We start from the raw sequence: 22,011 nt of genomic DNA on the forward strand, positions 1-22,011 counted from the left end.
TACATGTAATTAGTGCGCATGGCACATGCCAGGCATTGTGGACTGAGCAGGTTGCAGCCATTAGCTTAGTCAGTCCCCAGCAGCCTTTAGAGCAGGTTCTGTTGTCGCCCACATTTATTAGATAAGGAGCCATACAAAAATTATATAGCTTGGTCAAGGTTATACCTTAAAAGGGCAGTTCTAAGATTTGGAACCCGGGCAGCGTGTCACCAGAGTCCTTCCTGTTGATGCCATGTTCAGCTGTGAGGCCAGGCTTTGCCTGTGTCTTGTAGAATCTGGAATCTTATTGGAGAGTAGGCGGGAATCCACTGCCACCTGCCCGGGGCCTGGGGTACACCTGTGACCCATTTCTAGCACACTAGTTGGGAAGCTCTGCGATGGGCATATGGCTGCAAGTTTCTAAGCTTGTTATGTATATGAAAGCAATCTGTAAAGTATAATGTGCTAGTCATGTGTAAGCTTTTATTAATAATTAATTACTATTAAGACCCAGATATTTGGTCTATAAAAGGACATTGTGTACTGCAATTTTTGTGTTTTGGTAGCTGTTCTTTCTTTTCTTTTTAAGATTTTATTTATTTATTTGACGATGGTGGGGGGGGAACACAAGGGGAGTGGGAGAGGGAGAAGTAGGTTTCCCACTGAGCAGGGAGCCTGATGTAGGACTCTATCCCAGGACCCTGGGATCATGACCTGAGCCAAAGGCAGACACTTAACGACAGGCGCCCCTTGGGAGCTGTTCTTACAGAACCAGGTACAGATGCCGGAGCAATTGCTGGAGTTAAGGTCCTGTGTGTGATATAGCACAGTAGTGAGGAGAAGTAGAAACATTAATGGTCCGGGGTGAGATGCACTCAGATGCCTTACCCCTGAGCTATACCCCAGGGTGATATGGTACAAGACTTCTTATAGGAGATCGAACAGCTGGTGAGATTTGTTAATGATTCTGCTCTTTCTCTTCATAAAATTTCCTACCCTCTTCTCTGCCTATCCCAATTCTTTCTTTTTTCAAGTTCTGCTTTGTATGTGAAGTCTTTCTCCATATCTGCTTCTCCCCCCAGTGAAGCTCAGACTCCATGCTGTCTGTTCTACCATCATACCTTGCTTATAACTTTGTTGATTGTGTTTCCAACACTGTATTGTTGTCTGGTTCATGTATGTCTTTCCCCTGCTAGATTGTGAGCTCCTTGAAGCCAAGGCTGTATCTGTTTCGTCTTTGTAGCTTGAGCCACATCCCGCTCACCTTACCACATTCCGTCGTTAGGCAGGGCTTGAACGCTCTTTGAATTGAGCTGAAATTTGTCTCCCTGGGCCTTCCATCAGTCCTCATTCTAATATCTGCAACAGCCCCAAAGTTACTTTTACGTTAGTCCTTCTTACGTTTGAATCATCTGCCCTGTGTCATTCTATATAGTCTTTATCGCTCTGGGTTGAACATTTTTATTATTGAAATTTTGCTTCCCTGGCTTTTTTCTTTTTTTCAGTAAGCTTCCTTTCCCCCTCTCAGTGTAAAGAATCATAGAATTTTAGGAATTGAAAGGGGCTAGAATGTACCTGGTCTTGGTCCTTCATCAGACTAATATTCTTTATTTGCTGATCAACTGAGACAGAGATATAGAGATATTTGGGGACAATACAGTATTTTGAGTATTTCACTAAGAATAGTGAAGAAATTTACATTTGGTAGAGTAAAAAAAGTTCTTCATCTTTCATTCTGTTTTAAAATGTGTGTGCTGCTGGATATCTTAACAATGATGAGCAAAATAGATGTTTGATGCCGAGGCAGTGTATATACAATACAGAAAGATCTTCAGATTTTTATAGCATTACCATTAAGAATTTGACTGTAAAGCCAATTTACTTGGGCTTCAGTCCTGGATCTGTCGCATAGTGGCTGTAAATGACTTAATCTTGGGTAAATTACTTAATCTCTGTGTGTCTCAGTTTCCCTATTTGTGAAATAAGGTTAACAATAATGTAGGGTATTGTGAGGTTTAAATGATGTAGGACGCGGAAGCACTAAGAATTCTGCGTGGTGCACACCACACGTTCCATCTATAGTGGCTGCTGCTACTACCATCACGATACCACACCACTACTACTACTGAGTTAGGCAAGCACCTGGGGAGATATGGGAAGACTGTGGAATTTCTGGTCGAACCTTACTAACTTATCATGTACTTGTGATATAAGCATTTTCTCTTAATAAGAGACCCGACATACGATTGTCTGCATCAAAGCATGATTTGCCCAGACTGTGATCACATCTATGGAGTAATGAAGTATTTTGTTTGTCGTAGGATTTTACTGTTGGAGCAGTTTAAGAAATGGCGGAAAGACCCACTAGCTTTTGGAATCTGTTCCTATGAGATCATCTTGTTAGGAATCCATTTCCTGACTTTTTAAGAAGAGTAAAATAGTTTTCGTCATTGACATTCTGTAAACAAAATTCTGGCAACTTGTATTTTGTGGAATATAATGTTATAAAGTGGATTTAATTTTCCTTAGTGAACTGCTTTTAATCATGCATCAGAGTAAATTTTCTTCCTCTGTTCTCAGGTTGCTATCAAGATCATAGACAAGACCCAGCTGGATGAAGAAAACTTGAAAAAGATTTTCCGGGAAGTTCAAATTATGAAAATGCTTTGCCACCCCCACATCATCAGGCTCTACCAGGTAGGTTCCTTAGTGGCGTAGTGTATGGTAACGAAGAACCCAGAATAGTCACTTGTGTGTATAGAAGAAAAGGTGTCTGGGTGAACATCTGCAACTTTTCTTGGTTTCTATGTTCACACGTTTATCCTACTATTTTCCTGCCCTTTTGTTTCCCACTCAGCGCTCATGTTTTACCTGGCTATTTACTAGTAAGGTCTGCCTTACCCACGTAGGCCTTTTAAATTTGTTCTTTATTTTTTTTTTTTTTTAAGATTTTATTTATTTATTCGACAGAGATAGAGACAGCCAGCGAGAGAGGGAACACAAGCAGGGGGAGTGGGAGAGGAAGAAGCAGGCTCATAGCGGAAGAGCCTGATGTGGGGCTCGATCCCATAACACCGGGATCACGCCCTGAGCCGAAGGCAGACGCTTAACCGCTGTGCCACCCAGGTGCCCCTAAATTTGTTCTTTAAAACTTGGGTACCATTCTTTGTGAGGATTACACAAAAGGATTATTCAGAAGATGACAAGAACTTATTTATGTAGATCTGAATCCTAAAACAGAATGGGAAAGCCAGAGGAACAGAGAATCTTTAGGGATGAAAAGCTAGAGGTGAATATAACATTATCTTTTTATAGTGTTCCTTAAACACTCTTTTCTGTGATCCTGGTACTACTTATAATGGCAAAGGATATTTTAAGTACAGCTCCTTGTATCAGTCACAACCCACCTGTTTTCTAATAGGGTCCTAGACTTCGTTTCCTAAGGTAGCATTTGATAATTTGATAGGCATGAGATTGATTTGGTGTCACGAAAGAGATTTCCATTCTAGTTTTCTTACCTTCCCAAGAACCATGTATATTTCATGCCACCCTCAGCAAAAGCAGTAAATCTAATGACTGGAATTTCAAGCCAGATAGGAAGAGAGGACCTTGCCTTCCCAGGCTGGTGGGAGAGGTATTTTGGGAGGGGTGGGGCTTTGGGGTGCTTCTCAGATTGCAGTGTGTTGGCAGCCACAAGCTCTGTCTCTGCCCAGGGCCAGCCCTGCTCACTGCTCTCTACCAGAACAGCCATCACTGACTCGTTCAGGAAGTGGCCACCCACTCGGTTCATTTGCTGCTGTTAGTCTGCAGTAAATGGTTACTGGCCCAGACATGGCACCATGTGTAAGGGTGGAGGCACAATGGGCAGGCTTTCCTAGTCTATTAATTTTATGGAAAAGAAAGCATGTTGTGATGTTAGCGTGTGTGGTGAAGGCTACAGCTCTAGGGCTCTTTTCTGGCATCAGCTGCTCACATCATGAAATGAATTAGATCAGCAGGAGCAGACTTGTTGAAATTTATCAGACTAAATTCTGTTGAGCCACACCTACGTTGTGCCCCAGAAGCAAACCCGTGAAGGCTTCCTGGTGTTGCCTGAAGACTTGTGTCTGCAAACTCGGAGGTGTCTAACCTCTGTTTCCTTCCTATCCCGATCGACTGAGTAAACTTCTTAACCTCACTTTTTAAAATAAATCATCTTTAAATAGTTGTAACGCTTATGAAGCTGACTTTTCTCAAGGGGTTAGCTTGTAGGTATTAACCTTATTAGCTGAATTATCCAAGTTGATCTTTCTTACCCAAGATTTCATTAGCCGGAAAGAATTCTCATACTTTCAGCCCTGACTTTGAACAATGCCCTCTTTTAAGCTTTAATTTTGCTCTCTGGCAGCTAGTATTGTTAATGGGGGATTCCGAGCTGCCAAGGTGAATGGCTGTCAAATTTGTCTTTATGAATAGTATCCACGTAGTTTTCAGGTCGTTTGCCAAAACTTCAGTCTTGTCAGTTTATAGAGGGAGCCAAATATGGGTAACTGTATAGGAAAGTTTTTGAACTATTGAAAGCTTTAGCAGTAAAAGAACATTTGCAGTCAATAAAAGGCCCAGGAGTACAAAGGAGATATACAATATGACATTTACTTTTTTCTTTTCTTTTTTCTTTTCCCTCTACACCAACATGTATTTAGAACACTTACTTTGTTGTTGTGGTATAAATCAACATACAGGAAGAGCTTGGCAGGGATGCATGTAACAAACAATGAACTAATATCACCACTACAGAGAGTTCTTAAAAATTAAAGAGAAAAAAAGGATGATACAGTTATTAGATTGGAAAAGTAATGTGCGCTTATATGATGGAATACTCTGAAACCATTCAAAAGATCTATGATTATAACGCATAATGCTGTTATATGGTGTTAATGTGTAAAGATGTCAAAGATCAAGTAACTGGGAAATAATTTAGCAAAATAGTTAACTTTGAATTATGGTGAAAGTCTAAAACTGTATTGCCCAGTATGATAACACTGGCCACACATGGCTATTGAGTATTAAAATGCGGCTAGAAAATAGTGAATCATGGAACACTGCATCAAAAACTAAGGATGTACTGTATGGTGACTAACATAGCATAATAAAAAATTATTATAAAAAATAAATAAATAAAATGTGGCTAGAGCAAATGAGGAACTGAATTTTTAATTTTATTAATTTTCATTAATGTGAAAACTGAAGTAGTTTACAATTAAAATTTTTTTGAAATGATATTTTGGGTATACTGGGTAAATAACATATTAGAGGTTATTTCATTTTATTTTTTTTTACATAGTAATGTGGCTATTAGAAAACTTATAATTATTTACGAGGCCTACTTTTTTTTTTTTTTTCCATTGGTCAGCATTGCTCTAGAATGATATAGAGTAAATTAGCTTACTAACAGTGTTTCCTTTGGGGGAATAAAATGGGGGGTCTAGGAAGAGAAAATCTTTGGCCTTTTTTTATATACCAGGTATTTAAAAAGTTTATCATGAGCAAAGATACTCATATATTACTTTAAAAAATATTTAATGAGAAAGGTAAAAAAGGAAGAAAGGACTGCCAACATACTACAACTAAATAAAAAAAGCAAAATAGGGACCAAAACAAAATACAAATGAGTATATTACTTGAAGTGTTGAATATTTACATTATTATTCCCAATATTTTGAATAAATGGATAGCCGTAAGGAAAGTTGTAATTTCCATTAAAAAAAAACACATTCACATGTGATTTCTGTGCAGTTCTTAATTGATTCCCCTTGTTTTCCCTAGGCTTGTTTTTGTCTTGATTGGGTTTTGTGGGGTGGGGGGCATTTTTGAACTTCAGGTGATCAATGTTGAATGTGAACTTTCTGGTTCTTGGCAGCTTCTTTGCTTCTCAGTTTTGTGGAGCTTAACTGATTACAGAGGCCTCATGGAACAGCAAAACGACTGTCTCTCTCAAGTAGTGAATACTTCCTACTTTAAAGAACGTGGAGGAATACCTGTTTTTCCCCCTTTCTTCTTTAGAGCACTTATGCCTGTTCCCCGCTCCGGGGTTTTAAGCTTCCTTTAAGCAGTCATGGTTATTAATATTTGAATTGACAAAAGAGGAGTCATTAGTTTCTCTTCCTATGATATCAGCCTGTCATTTGTGTCACTGTCTGTCGCTTTCCTGCCTTTGTACCAGGTTATGGAGACAGAACGGATGATTTATCTGGTGACAGAATATGCTAGTGGAGGGGAAATATTTGGTAAGTACCTCTATTGCATTCTTTCAAAAGCTGTTGAGCACACTCTAGCAAACCCAAAATAGCTGGTCAGTGCCTTTGCCACTTGATGCTTGCTGGCCCTCAGTGCTGTCATTTTCGATCAAGAATTTTAATTTATTTTGGTTTACCTTTTAAGTCCCTTCACTGTCTTTGTTTCCTCAGCAAAACTGTTTTGTTTATTTCAATCAGGTGTTGACAGCTGAGATTAAAGATCTCCAAAACAAGCATTCCTACTGAACGTAAAACCAAGGGTCTTTGCTATTGCTGGATTCAACTGGGGGTTACCACATGTGGTGGAGCTCCCGTGGTGTGTGGGCCTCTGTTGTGTGAGAAAAGAGCCACTTGGAGCAAACAGTCTCCTTCTAATGCTTTCTTTAAACTTTGTTTAAATATAACATGTAACTATATTTCTTACCATGTGTTCACAGTTCCCTTGATGATTCTTATAGTTTGGGAGGTTTTGTCTACAGTAACTATTTTTTTCTCTAACGCTTCGCACAGCATCGGAATTAAGCAGTGGAATCTGCTACCAGGAAATCAGACTTTTTGAGATGGTAAAAACTGGCCCCCCAAATTTTTTTTTGTAATAGTGATAAATGGAGCCAAGTAGACTTAAAGGCTAAATTTTCAAATATGCATGGATATGTCTTATTATTTTTTATTTATTTATTTTTTTGTTTTGGTGAGTATAAAGAGAAAGGTTTCTTCTACTTTAGGTTTGTCTAGTTTATTTTTTGGGGTTATGTTTTGGTTTCAATTGTCAAATTTTTTTTTTTATGTTTTAAATATTGGTACTTACTAATTTAAGTACATTTAAAAGCATGAGATCACTTTTAAAGTGGGATGTTCTTACTAGTGACTGGTCAGTTGCGACTGTACAGATTTGGTGTGTGTGTGTGTGTGTGTGTGTGTGTGTTAAACTTTTCCCTGAAATCTTATAATTTGGGCCTAAGAAGCTTCAGTCTTTTTTAAAGGCGGGATCATCGTTTCTTAATAGTATTTTTAATTGGCTTTGTGTATGTGCTTATGCACAAAGGTAATCTTGGGAGAAAAGAGACCTTGTCGTTTTAATGTCTATAATAATCAAAGACCCAAACCCATTGCACATCAGATCTAGCAGGTAGATCTTCAAGAAAACAAATTTTATTTTATTTTATTTATTTTTAAAGATTTTATTTATTTATTTGACAGAGAGAGAGAGACAGCCAGCGAGAGAGGGAACACAAACAGGGGGAGTGGGGGAGGGAGAAGCAAGGCTCCCAGCCGAGGAGCCCGATGTGGGGCTCGATCCCAGACTGCTGGAATCACGCCCTGAGCCAAAGACAGACGCTTAACGACTGAGCCACCCGGGTGCCCCAGGAAAACAAATTTTAAAAAGTACAGAAAAGACGGGGCGCCTGGGTGGCTCAGTCGTTAAGCGTCTGCCTTCGGCTCAGGGTGTGATCCCAGTGTCCTGGGATCAAGCCCCGCATCGGGCTCCCTGCTTTGCTGGGAGCCTGCTTCTTCCTCTCCCACTCCCCCTGCTTGTGTTCCCTCTCTTGCTGGCTGTCTCTCTCTCTCTGTTAAATAAATACATAAAATCTTAAAAAAAAAAAAAAAAAACACCAAAAGTACAGAAAAGGTAAAGTCCCCTGGCTGGATATTCTTTATGGAAATGTAGCGTAAGACATGAGGAAACAGAATAGGACTTCTCCTAGTATTATTATAAAAGATGCGGATGAGGAAGAAAGTGATGTATTCCCTAAAGAAATCATTGTGACTGCATAGGGATGTAACTGTTTCATGAGCTCTGATTTTGAAAAGGATCTGTATAAAAGATGATAAGATAGGCATGATCAGGAACAGGAGCTTTGGAGACAGTTAGGCCTGGTTTGGAATCAGCCCCTATTTGCTGTTTTAATTGGAACATGTTATTAGATGATTCTGAGATTTAGTTTCATGATCCATTAAAGCAAGGTCTCTAGTATCTGCTCCACAGTTGTGAGGATGAAATGAGATCACACATATAGAGCTCTGGCTCACACACATAGTGATCCTTCACATCCTGTTAAAGAACAACTGGGAGATTGACTTCTGTCATGACAGTGTGAGGAGCTCTGCTGATCCGCTTCCCAGTGAGACAGGAACATGATGAAAAACCCCCCAAACCATGGTCCTAAGTTTGAACAGCAAATGAAGAGACATTTATTCAAGAACATCTACGAAACCTTGGTAAGAAATGAGAGTGGGTTTTTTTTTTTTTTTTAAGATTTTATTTATTTATTTGTGAGAGAGAGAATGAACAGGGGAAGGAGCAGAGGCAGAGGGAAAAGCAGACTCCCCAATGAGCAGGGAGCCCGATGTGGGATTCGATCCTGGGACTCCAGGATCACGACCCGAGCCGAAAGCAGACGCTTAACCCTGAGCCACCCAGGCATTCCTGAGAGTGGTTTTTAAACCAGTACTGCTCCCTCCTTCCTCCTTGCCAGCTCAGTGAGGTGGAGATTCCAGTTAGGACTACTGTAGCCCAGAACACAGGACCCCTCAACCCCAACCTAGACTCTTGGAGGAACACGACATCAGCATTCTCTTCCCGTCCCCAGCTGCCTGTTGCTGCAGCTAAGTCCGGGTTAAGTGTAGTGCAGGAGCAGGGACTCCCTTCAGCCTAGCCCCCACCTGTGGAATTTGGTTGCAGCATGTTGGGAATACTGGGGCCCAGATCATTCTTACCCCAGATTGTAATCTGGTTGTTCTGTCCCAGGAGAGGAAAACTGAGAAGACCCCAGACTGTGTCCCTTCTCCTTCCACTGAGCTCTCAGCTTCCACAGTGGGAGTATCACTCAGAGAGAACTTTGCCATTGTCCCCCACACGTAGCTTTAGAGCCCTAGCTCAGAGATTTGCCCGGAGCTCCCTCTGGCAAATAAAAACAGATAGCTCCTAATTTGTTCACAAACGAACTGACTTCATTTGCAACAGAGAACGAAGAAGTTGAAGCCTAAAAGTATTCTAAAGTACAGTGGAGGTTGTGGTAAAAGGCATTTGAGAGGAGATTCAAGACACAAGCTATACCGTAGTCTAGCTGGTTTGCTGGAGAGATCCAGGGAATAAAAATCACAACAGCCTTCCAGAGGTCAGAACAAAAGTCAAACACTGATCTCAGAAACTATTCCTTCAAAGGAACAGAATTTGATTGGATTGTTTATAGACCAGTTTATTCCCCAGGGCATTGTTGAAAACAGTGGAGCAACCAGCCAGCAATTATTGGAGTCTAACAGCTGGGTGGGGTTAAGGAACGATGGGAAGAGAGCCCTCCCCAACTATGGTGATCCAGTGATCTGAGGGTAACTGTGAATATACCAAATCTGTGCTGAACATTAGAAGCTGAACACTGTGGATTGGGGAATAAATTTCACTGAAACAGTCCACTAGTCACTAAACAAATAAGCAAATAACAATAACATGTCCTAGAAGGAGAGAGGTGTACCAGTACCCAGAGGTGCTATGACATATTATCTAAAATACGTAGTTTCCAACAATAAGGAAATATGAGACATGCAAAGAAACAGGAAAGTATGAGCCATGCACTGGAAAAAAAGCAAGCCAAGAAACTGTCAGAGACACCACATGTCAGATTTATCAGAAAAAGACTTTAAAGTAGCCATTGTAGACATGTTCACAGAAATAAAGTAACACAATTAAAGTAGCAAAGGAAGAGATGATGACAATGTCACATCAAATTAGAGTATTACTAAAGAAACAGAAATCATTAAGAAAATGAACAAATGGAAACTATGGAATTGGAAAGTAAAATAACTGAAATAAAAAATTCATTAGAGAGACTTAACTATAGATTTGACCTGGAAGAAAAAGAAGCAGATGTGTGGATAGATTGATGGAGATTACGTAACTTGAAGAAGAAAGAGAAAAACAAACTAGGAACAATAGACAGAGCCTCAGAGAAACGTGGGACACTATCAAATGCAACAACATATGCCTAATGGGAGTACCAGAAGACAAGAGACAAAGGAAAAGAAAAAATATGCAAGGAAATAATGGCTGTAAACTTCACAAATTATTGAAAAACAATAACTTATATGGGCAGAAAGCTAAACAAAATCCAGGTAGGATTACACACAAAGAGATCCTCAAACAGATGCGTAGTGAAAGAACAGTGAAAGTCAAAGACAAGGAGAAAATATTGAAAGCAGCAAGAGAAAGATGACGTGTCACTTAAAGGGAGCCCCATTAGGTTCACATCGGACTTTTCAGCACAAACAGTGGAGGTCAGCAGGCAATAGGATAACGTTTCCAAGTGTTCAGAGAGAAAAACCTATTAACCAAAATCTTACATCCAGTAAAGCTATTTTTCAAAAATGAAGGCAAAATAAAGCCTTTCTCTGATAAGCAAAATATGAGAGAATTCCCCAGTCATCGAAAACTGAGAGGCCCACTTACAAGAAATACTCAAGGAAGTTCTTTAGGGGGAGAGCAGGTAACCGCAGGTGGTAATTTGGGTCCACATAGGAAAAGAAAGAACATCAATAAAGGTAATTACGTAATTGTAAAAGACAGAGGAGATGCATACTTTTCTCCTTTCTTCTCTTAACATATTTAAGAAGCAGTCGTATGAAATTATATATATATATATACACACACATATATATATAATGCATTCCCTATAATGTAATATATGTGTAATATATTTGCCAATAACAGCACAAAGAAGGTGTGTGATAAAAGCTACATTGGGCTAAGGAAATCACTACAGAAGGTAAAGAAATAATTATAACACTGTATTGTTGGATTTGTAAAATTAATTGATGTGGTGTTTATTTAAAAAATTACTACAAAAATGAAGTAAAAGGAATAGAGCTATATAAAAGAGTAATAGTTCCATATAATCCCCGGAAAATTAAGCTAATATAAGTTAGAAACCCATTTGGATGAGGTAAAATATATACAGTAAACCCTAGAACACTCACTAAAAAAAAAAAAAAAAAAGAATTATTTTTTTAATTATAATGTAGGGGTGCCTGGGTGACTCGGTTAAGTGTCCAACTCTTGATTTTGGTTCAGGTCATGATCTCAGGGTCATGGATTGAGCCCTGTGTTGGAGGGTCTGCTTAAGATATTCTCCCTCCCTCCCTCCCTTTCCCTCTGCCCCCATCCCTGCTCATGCATTTTCTCTTTCTCCAAAAAAAACCCCAAAAAGACATTGGAAAAGGAAGAACAAACCAAACCTAAACCAAGCTGAAGGAAGGAGACAATAAAGATTATAGCAGAAATTCATTAAATAGGGAATAGAGGGGCGCCTGGGTGGCTCAGTCGTTAAGTGTCTGCCTTTGGCTCAGGGCGTGATCCCAGAGTCCTGGGATTGAGCCCCGCATTGGGCTCCTCTGCTAGGAGCCTGCTTCTTCCTCTGCCACTGCTTGTGTTCCCTCTCTCGCTGGCTGTCTCTATCTCTGTCAAATAAATAAATAAAATCTTTAAAAAAAAAAAAAAGAAATGAAAGAGCAGACATTACCACCCACCTTAAAGAAATACAAATTATTATAAAGGAATACCTGAACAATTATAAACCAACAGATCATTTAACTTAGATAAAATGGGCAAATTCCTAGAAAGACACAAACGATTGAAACTGGTTCAAGAAGAAATAAGCAATCTGAATAGACTTATATTAAGTAAAGAGATTGAAGCAGTAATCAAAAAACTACCTATAAAGTCCAGGCCCAGATGGCATCACTGGTGAATTCTACCAGACATTTAAAGAAGAATTAATAGCAATTCTTTGCAAACTCTTCTTAAAAAAAGAATAGGAATGGACACTTCCTGACCCATTCTGTGAGCTCAGTCAGTATTACCCTGATGCCAATACAAGACAAAGACATCACAAGAAAAGAAGACTACAGGGCAATATCCCTTATGACTGTGGATGCAAAAATCCTCAACAAAATAGTTAACATAGAAAAAGAATTATACACGAGGTGCCTGGGTTAGTTAAGCATCTGACTCTTGATTTTGGCTCAGGTCATGATCTCAGGGTCGTGAGATCAAGCTCCACTTTGGACTCTGCACTGGACAGGGAGCCTGCTTGGGATTTTCTCTCTCCCTCTCCCCACTGACCCTCTCTTAAAAAAAAAAAAAAATTACACACTATGACCAAGTGGAACTTATCCCAGGAATGCAAGGTTGGTTGTCCATACAGATATCCATTAATGTAATACATCATAGCAATAAAAGAAAAAATAAAAATGACACAATCATATCAGATGCAGAAAAGCACTTGACAGAATCCAACATCTTTTCATGATAAAAACATGCAACAAATAGAAATAGAAAAGAACTTTCTTAATCTGATAAAGGATCTCTGAAAAAGCCATAGCTAACATCATATTTAATGGTGAACAACTAGATGTATTTCTCCTCCAATTAGGAATAAGACAAAGATTTCATCTCTTTCCATTTCTATTTAAACATCGTACTGGAGGTTCTAGTCATCGTGGTTAGGCAAAGAAAGACTTATATAAAAGGAATCTAGATTGGAAAGGAAGAAGTAAAGCTAAAACTCTATTCACAGATGACATAATCTTATATATAGAAGATCCTAAAGAATCCACTAAAAAACTCTAAGAACTATATAAGAGTTAAGCAAGGTTGCAGGATACAGGAGCAATATATGCAAGTCAGTTGTATTTCTATATCTTTACAATGAGCAATCTGAAAATGAAAGAAATAAAACAATTCAGTTTATAATAGCACCAATAAGAATAAAATATTTAGGAATAAATGTAACAGAAGAAATGCAAATTTTATGGTCTGAAAAGTAAGAAAAAGTACAAAACAGTGTTGAAAGAAATTTAAGAAGATCTAGATGATTGGAAAAACATCCCACGTTCACGGGTTGTAGAGTTAACGTCGTTACGATGGCACTACTACTCACTACTCACACTGATATATAGATTCAGTACTATCCCCATCAGAATCTAAGCTGGCGTTTTTGTAGAAACTGACAAGTGGATTGTAAAATTGGTGTGGAATTATAAGGGACCCAGAATAGCTACAACAGTCTTGAAAAAGACCGAAGTAGATCAAAGCGATGCAGCCACAAGTCCAGGAAAACTGGCGGGCGCTGCCAGAAGCAAAGATTCTCCCCTAAAGCCTCCGGGCACAGTGAAGCCCTGGTAGGACCTCAGTTTTGGACTTATTGCTTCCAGAACTGTGAGTGAATAAATTACGGTTATTTTAAGCCACCTACCTGTGGTAAGTTGTTTCAGCACCCTGGGAAACTAGTACTGAAGAAGACAGGATTTTGGCATAATTTCAGAATATCTCCCCATAAAATGCTAGTCATGTACAAAGGAGAATATCAATTACCAGGTGGAGGTGGTGATTAATATTAGCACCATGTGTGATGAAAAGGCATTAAAGAAGTCAGGCAAGAACTGCCTCTTTGGATTCTTGCTGGAATTAACTAGGGGGAACAAGTGTTGCAGAAATGTGGCCTGTTCGAAAGACTTCAAGATGAGAGAAAGCATGGCATGTTTCATACTCCTTAAGTTGTTCAATATGGTTTAAATATAGGCTGTATGTGAGAAAATGCCCGGAAATGAGGCTGGTAAGATAGGAAAGGCTCAATAAATAACGAAGGGCTTTGAATGACGTTTCTGACTTGGCCAATTCCCCTATCACACCCTCTCATTGCACTATATCCTTTCTTAGTGGTACTTATTATATCTGTTGTGGTTTTACATTTATTTTTGTAATTATATAATGGTTTCTCTCTCCACCAGACACCAAAGGCCGCAAGTTCAGGGGCCATGTCTGCTCACCATTGTATCTATCTACATGTCTCCTCTTGCTCTCCAGTTCATACTGTTGCACTCAATTATTTACTGAGGGAAATGATCAGTAACTGTTCACTAAATAGAAGAGTGAGTGCATGATGAACCAAGAGTATAAAATAATCGAACATTATCTTGAATTATTGCCATGTGAGGAAGAACTGGAATGGAACAAACCAATGCCAGTTAGGAAGCCAATATCTGAGGATGATGAGGTATTGAAGTAAGGCAGTGACTTCATCTCTTTCGTTTTGATCTTGAAGTATAGATATCTTTATCATCATTTTACAAAGAAACTGAAGTTCAAGGAGGCTAAATAATTGGCCTGCCATATAACTTAATCAGTAATACAGCCGAGATTCAACCCAAGGATTATCTCACGCCAGAGTGCATGCTTTTCCCCATTCACCAGTTTGAAGAATCCATTCTTCTGTATAAAAAGACTTCGCTTAAGTATTTCAGGGAGGATCTTTTATTACAAATAGAAACCAAATTTCTGTTTTGAAATTTTAGGTCATGGACATAGCAGCAATCAGTGTGAAGTATTTTTTTAGCCTCCTGTTATTAAATACCCATTTAAAGAGAGAGTGAGACAGATTTTTTTTTTTTTAAGATGAGTATTACTGAGATTTAAGCACAGGCAGGGCCTCTCCTCTACTTACATACTAACAATCCCATCTTCTCTTTTTAAGGCTTTTGTTTTATCATCGTCTATGTAAAAGAAGTGGCCAGTTTTCTTAAATTTTAGATTAATTAGGCATATCAGGGGAATACTAATAAACCTTTCGAAAATCACAGTGTTAAAGGAGGAAATGAGTAAGAGGGTTTTAAGATGATTTTTCGATTTCTGACCCTTTTATTGGTGTGAATGGTAGTGTCATTTACTAAGAGAATATAACAGCGAAACATAAATTGGATAAACTGTGTTGCTTTAGACATGGTGAGTTTGAGGCATCAGTTAGGTAAGAGTTACACATCAAGTCATTGGATACGGTGGTCTGGAGGTCAGGGATAAGATGGAGCCTAGGATCTTGTTTCATCAGCAGGTAGATGGTAGTTGGTCATTGACATGGGATCATACAGAAAAGAATCGGTTTAAGGATGAGACCCTTAGTACCATTAGTGTTTATGTTGAAAGTAAGGTTATGAAGTATATGAAAAAAAATTGCTGTTGATGAAATAAGAGTGTGGTATTATAAAAGCCAAGGAAAATAGGAATTTCAAAAAGGAGCATTATTGAATGATGTAGAAAGGTAAAATATGGTAAGGACTGAGAGGTAGACTCTGGCTTTGTGACAGAGATGTTCTCAGTGCTTCTAGAGCTGTTTCACTAGTGTAATGAGTATAGAAATCAGAATGTAATGGGGTGAGATGTGAGTGCATAGTGAGGAAGGGGAAATGGAGAGTTTTTAAGAATGTTTTCTAGGGGCGCCTGGGTGGCTCAGTCGTGAAGCATCTGCCTTCGGCTCAGGGCATGGTCCCAGAGTCCTGGGATCGAGCCCCACATCAGGCTCCTCCACTGGGAGCCTGCTTCTTCCTCTCCCACTCCCCCTGCCTGTGTTCCCTCTCTTGTTGGCTGTCTCTCTCTCTCCATCAAATAAATGAATAAAATCTTTAAAAAAAAAAAAAAAGAATGTTTTCTAAAGTTACCACAGAACATATTAATAACACCATTTAAATTGTGCACCCTATTCAAATATATTTACATAAACAAATGTTATATAATACAATAACTACATTCTAAAATATACACAGATTAGAACTTGAAAATGATGCGAGAGATGGAAGGAATAGGACTTCTTGCAATGACACAGTGGAGAAGTTGGCAAATATTCTGTCTAAAGAACAAATACAAAAGTGGCAGGATTGTCAAAAATAACCATTAGGGCTCTGAAAATGAATCAGTGGCAAACATTAAATTGAGAAGCTTTAATTCACGAAAATCTTTTGAATTTGTGTTAAGAATAATGGGAGGGGCGCCTGGGTGGCACAGCGGTTAAGCGTCTGCCTTCGGCTCAGGGCGTGATCCCGGCGTTCTGGGATCGAGCCCCACATCGGGCTCCTCCGCTATGAGCCTGCTTCTTCCTCTCCCACTCCCCCTGCTTGTGTTCCCTCTCTCGCTGGCTGTCTCTATCTCTGTCAAATAAATAAATAAAATCTTTAAAAAAAAAAAAAAAGAATAATGGGAGTCTTTGGCCTTCTGCCTGAGCCCCTATATCTTTTCCTTTCCCTCCCCAAGGGAAAGCAAAATGTAATCAAGGCTGGGCTGGCCTTAAAACCAGCAGCTTTGTTGCCAGAGGCAGCTGACGTGAGTTGGAAAAGAAGACAAAAGCAAAACAAACAAAAACAAAAAACCCAAAAAACCCTCATGCCCAGTTGTGTTGTCAGTAAAAATAGCAAGTTTGGTAGGAAGCAAATGTGGAAGGCTCAGAGCCTTGCTAGCTAGAGGTTGTGATCTTGCTAGGGGCAAGCAACAGAATGGTTAACCAGCCAGAAATTTAGTAGGGAGATCTTGTTAATGAGAGAACAACAACAGGATAAGATATGTTCTTCATTCATATCTGGCTTACTGGGGGACTGGCATCTGCTCGGAAGTCCTGAGAAAGTCTAGCAAAGAGTAAAAGCTGAGGCCGACTTTGAAGTTTTCTGAACTTTGAATGCACTCCTGAACTCACCAATAGATTTGTCAGCAGAGGGTGAAAAGCCTACTGGCCTGATCACTAATCAGTGTAGATATAGGGATGACTTTAAGGAGGTCATGCTAAAGAATAAAAATAAGGATTTTTTTTAATTTAGCAGAAAAATCAATGGCTACATACCACAGGGGGATGGATTCTCAAATTATTTCCAAGAGGGTTGCTAAAAAACAAACAAACAAACAAACAAACAAACAAAAAAACCCCAAAAGCAGCAACAACAACAGTCCTCAGGGGGAAAAATCATAATCCAGAATTGGTTAAACATATTATCTATAATATGCAGTTTGCTAAAAAAAAACAAACGAACATTGTAGATGTTGAAGAAAAAAAAACCAGGAACATGTGATCCCTACTCAGGAAGAAAAGTAGCCAATAGAAACTTCCTCTGAGTAGGTCTAGATGTTATTTTTAGCAAAAACTTCATGGCAATTATTATACATTTGTTCAGACAATTAAGAGAAACCATGTCTAAGTGGAAAATATGATGACAATGACTCAACAAATAGGGAAGCTCAGTAAGGAAATTGAAATGATAAAAAATGGAAATTCTAGAGTTGAGAGGTACAGTAACTGAAATGAAAAATTCACTAGATGTGTTCAATAGCAGATTTGAAGTGGCAGAAAAAAGAACCAGCAAACTTGAAATATCAATAGTGAAAAGTCCAATCTGAAGAACAGAGAGAAAGTCATTGAAAAAAAATAAGCAGAGCCTTGGAGACCTGTGGGACAAGATCAGGTGTACCAATATATTTGTAATGGGAGTCTCAGAAGGAGAGGAAAGAGAGAATGGGACAGAAAAAAAAAAAAAAACTTGAAGAAATGATGACTAAGAACTTCTGAAATGTATAAAAAACAATAATTTACAGTTTCAAGAAGCTTAATGAATCTTAAGTAGGATAAACCCAAAAGAGATCCACATAGACACGTATTGTCAATTTGCTCAAAGACAAAGACAGAATCTTGAAAGCAGCAAGAGAAAAATGACTCATCAGGTACATGGTAACAGCAGTATGATTTGCAGCTGAGTTCTCATCAGAAAAAAATGGGTGCCAAAGGCAGTGGACTGACATGTTTAAAATGCCGAAGTAAAAAGCAAAACAAAACCCCATGAACCATAAATTCTGCATCTAGCAAAACTGTCCTTCAAAGTGAAGGCTAAATGAACACATTCCCAAATAACCAAAGACTGAGAGAATTTCTTATAAGCATGCCTGCTCTACAAGACACTGTAAGGAAGTGCTCGAGCTGAAAGGAGATGACGCGAAATGGTAACTTATATCCACAGGAGAAAATAAAGAAAATCAGAAGAGATGAATATGTAGGAAATAAAAGGCCATATAAATATACTTTTTCCTCTTTTCTTCTCTTAGTTTCTTTAAAAGACAAAAAAGAGCTTCATGAAGTATTTATAACACTTTATTTCTGCATTTCTCACATATATTGACGCAATGTAAGTACTTCAAGGAAGGTTGAGGAAATGGAGTCATATTGGAATAAATGCTATATTTTACCAGAATCAAGTCAGTGTTAGTTGGAAGTAGATTGTGATAAATTAAGATGCACATTATAATCCCCAGAGCAACCACTAAGATAAAACCAGCACCCTTTGGAGGCCAGTGGTATGAATGATTCTTGAGAAACTTGGCTATGATGAGAAGGAAAGAGAGAGGGTCAGTAACTAAAAGGGGCATTGGTTGAATATGTGTTGTCTTTTTTTTTTTTTTTTAAGATTTATTTATTTGAGAGAGAAAGGGAAACAGCAAGTGGGGTGGGGAAGGGAAGGGCAGAGGGAGAAAGAGAGGATCTCAGGCACACTCCCCTCTGAGCATGGAGCCCGACAGGGGGCTCGATCTCATGACCCCAAGATCATGACCTGAGCTGAAATCAAGAGTTGGACGCTTAATGGACTGAGCCACCCAGGCGCCCCTGTTGTCTTTTATTATGTATTTGATTTTATGTCTATAGTTTATTTTGAGGGGAAAGAACCAGTAGAGCCAGAGGAAATGTAGCTATAAGGGAGGGAGGGAGATTTAATGGGGCATTCCTCGAGGAGGAGTTGAAGGCTGGTAAGTTTGTAGAAATATTTGTGTGAGATTGATGTTTGGGGGATTAAAGTTTAGAGTCTGACAACCTAACACTAAGATTTAATGGGGCATTCCTCGAGGAGGAGTTGAAGGCTGGTAAGTTTGTAGAAGTATTTGTGTGAGATTGATGTTTGGGGAATTAAAGTTTAGAATCTGACAACCTAACACTAGTGTTTGAAAAGTAGGAAAACAGTTTGTATGCTGAGGTGAGATCGTGGAATAGCAGCTAGAGGAAATGAAAGAAGTAGATGATAAAGGACAAGTTGAAGGACGGGTAGGCATATTGGTAGGTTAGCAATTGTTGGAGATCTTAACTTCATTGGGACTCCACTTGTGGCTTTTTTTATGGGTTGTTTAGTTAGCAGTACTTGGCAGGTTTGGTATAGGACTGAAGAACATGGTTGGTTTGATCCAGAATTTTCAAGGTTGCTTGAGGTGTCGAATCATGGTGCTTGAAGTTTCTGCTCTAGGTGTAAAGCTGGGAACTTTATCCTAATGTTGGCAGATTATGACACAAAAGTGTTTGGGGCAGTAGTTGGCTGCTTGATTCCAGACTCCATTTCAGATTTGCTGAAAGAGTTGTAGTGCTCTTACTCTTTGTGGCAGTCACAGCATATCTAGAATATTATCTTCGGTTTTGAGTACTGTATTGTACGAGGGACATCAGTAGAAATATGATAAAGATGGCAAGCAGTATTTGCAGTTGTTGGAGCAAAGAGTGGGTTAGAGAAGTCTATGGAGGAAGTCATGGTTGAGCAGAGTTTTCAAGTATGAGAAGTTTGGTGAGTGGAAATCAGTTTTCCAGAGGGTAACATAGTAAAGACGTTAAGGTCTGAAATAGCTTGGTGTATTCAGGGAACTAGAACTGGTTTTTTAAAGACTATTAAGTGATGTGCTCGTGGTTTTTTAATTATTCCAAAAGTTCTAAGGGTTCTTGGGACATGGCTACGATGCCTTCTCTGAGAACGTTGATATGTGAGGCCCCGCTTAGCGGTCATGTTTTCTTCACAGACACATTCGACCACTCCCCATTTTTTCCTCCTGTTCAACAAGAGCACGGCATCTCTGCTTTCAAACATGATATGCTTATTGGGTTTCCACACAAGATTTCACTGCAATTTCATCCACTGTTAGATGATAGCCATAGAAGGACTTTAAGCAAGGGTCGGGACAGTCCAAGTTATATTTTAGAAAGGGTACATGGGTGCCAAAATAAGGGTGCATTTAAGGGTGACGAGACTAGAGCCTAGGAGAGCACAGAGGAGGCTGTTGGCAACAAAACAGATGACAGCTGGGGAGTATCTGATAAACAGCAGCAGTGGGGACAGAGAAAATGGATTAAAAGTGTGCTTAAACAGAGCTGCATGGTTAGTCGTTAAGTGCATGGATAGAGTCAGACTGCGGTGATTCAAATCCTCATTCTTCTGCTTACAGCCTTGGTGACCTTGGGCAAGTTTTTTAACCTCACTGTCTTAGGGTCTTCATCTTTAAAATGAATAATAGTAATGATGATGACGACGATGATGATGATACCACTTATCTCAAAGGTTGTTACAAGGGTTGTGTGAGTGTTTTTAAAGTGCTTAGTGTGGGGGTGCCTGGGGGGCTCAGTCGGTTAAGTGTCTGTCTTCGGCTCTGGTCATAATCTCAGGGTCCTGGGATCGAGCCCTGCATCGGGCTGCCTGCTCAGCAGGGAGTCTGCTTCTCCCTGTCCCTCTGCCTGCCGCTCCCCTTTCTTGTACTCTGTCTCTCTGTCAAATAAATAAATAAATAAATAAATAAATAAATAAATAAAATCTTTTTAAAAATAAAAAAATAAAGTGCTTGCTCTGTGCAAAGACTTGTACAGCATGTTCATAGCAGCATTAATTATAATAGCTAAAAAGTTGAAGTAAGTCAGATTTCCACCAACTGATGAATGGATAAATAAAATGTGGTATATCTGTACAGTGGAATATTCTGTGGTAAAGAGGATGAAGTACTGATATAAGCTACAGCGTGGATAAACCTTGAAGACATTGTTATGTGAAAGAAGCCAGATACCAAAGACCACATATTGTGCGATTCCATTTATATGGAATGTCCAGAAAAGGCAAGTCTGTAGAGACAGAAAATAGATTCATGGTTACCAGGAGATGGGGGTGGGGAGAACTAGGACTAATTGCTTACCGGTAGAGCGTTTCTATTTGGGGTGATAGAAATATTCTAGGGGCGCCTGGGTGGCACAGTCATTAAGCGTCTGCCTTCGGCTCAGGGCGTGATCCTGGCATTATGGGATCGAGCCCCACATCAGGCTCCTCCGCTATGAGCCTGCTTCTTCCTCTCCCACTCCCCCTGCTTGTGTTCCCTCTCTCGCTGGCTGTCTCTATCTCTGTCAAATAAATAAATAAAAAATCTTAAAAAAAAAAAAAAGAAATATTCTAGGATTAGATAGTAGTGATGATTGCCCAATATAGTGAATATATTGAGACCACCGAAGTATACACTTTAAAATAGTTAATTTTATTTCATGTTAATTATATTTCAATTTCTTTCTTTTTTTTTTTTTTAAAGATTTTATTTATTTGACAGAGATAGAGACAGCCAGCGAGAGAGGGAACACAAGCAGGGGGAGTGGGAGAGGAAGAAGCAGGCTCCTAGCGGAGGAGCCTGATGTGGGGCTCGATCCCATAATGCCAGGATCACGCCCTGAGCCGAAGGCAGACGCTTAACCGCTGTACCACCCAGGCACCCCTATATTTCAATTTCTAAAAAGTTTTTTAAAAAATTAAAATGTTTATTATATGACCTGGTATATAGTAAGCTCTCAGTGGTAGCAATCATTAGTTAGCAATTAGAATGTTCTAGGTTCTGCTCCTTGAATGCATCCAACTGAATGTGCAGATGTCACCTGGTCTCCCTCACATCACTCTGTGAGAATTAGGATTTGGGAAACCGAAGCAAATATGTTGATGCTCACGCTGCTTGCTGTACCCTAAATACCAAAGTGCTTTGTCTCTGACCTGGGGGTGTCATGTCTTCTGCCAGCATTCATGCATCTGTGGCACATTAAATTGTTAAATTCTGGTAAAGTCTCAGATCCTCTCAGCACCTGACAAAGAGCAAGGGGGAGTTTTGTTTTGCTTTGTTTTGTTTAAATGT

At 39.3% G+C, this 22,011-nt stretch overlaps 1 protein-coding gene across 6 annotated transcripts in view; it reads left to right on the forward strand.

Annotated features, from left to right (window-relative positions):
• SIK3 (SIK family kinase 3) overlaps positions 1-22,011 on the forward strand; it is a 238,388-nt gene that overhangs the window by 123,479 nt on the left and 92,898 nt on the right. For all 6 annotated transcript variants that reach the window (XM_045797834.2, XM_045797838.2, XM_045797837.2 and 3 more), the window contains exons 2-3: positions 2,560-2,676; positions 6,182-6,245. In XM_045797834.2, coding sequence (XP_045653790.1) covers positions 2,560-2,676; positions 6,182-6,245 — 181 coding nt within the window. The remainder of the gene's footprint in view (positions 1-2,559; positions 2,677-6,181; positions 6,246-22,011) is intronic.

This window comes from Ursus americanus, chromosome 16, assembly GCF_024610735.1.
Source record: "Ursus americanus isolate L20-20 chromosome 16, mUrsAme1.1.p, whole genome shotgun sequence".
Taxonomy (NCBI): Eukaryota; Metazoa; Chordata; class Mammalia; order Carnivora; family Ursidae; genus Ursus; species Ursus americanus.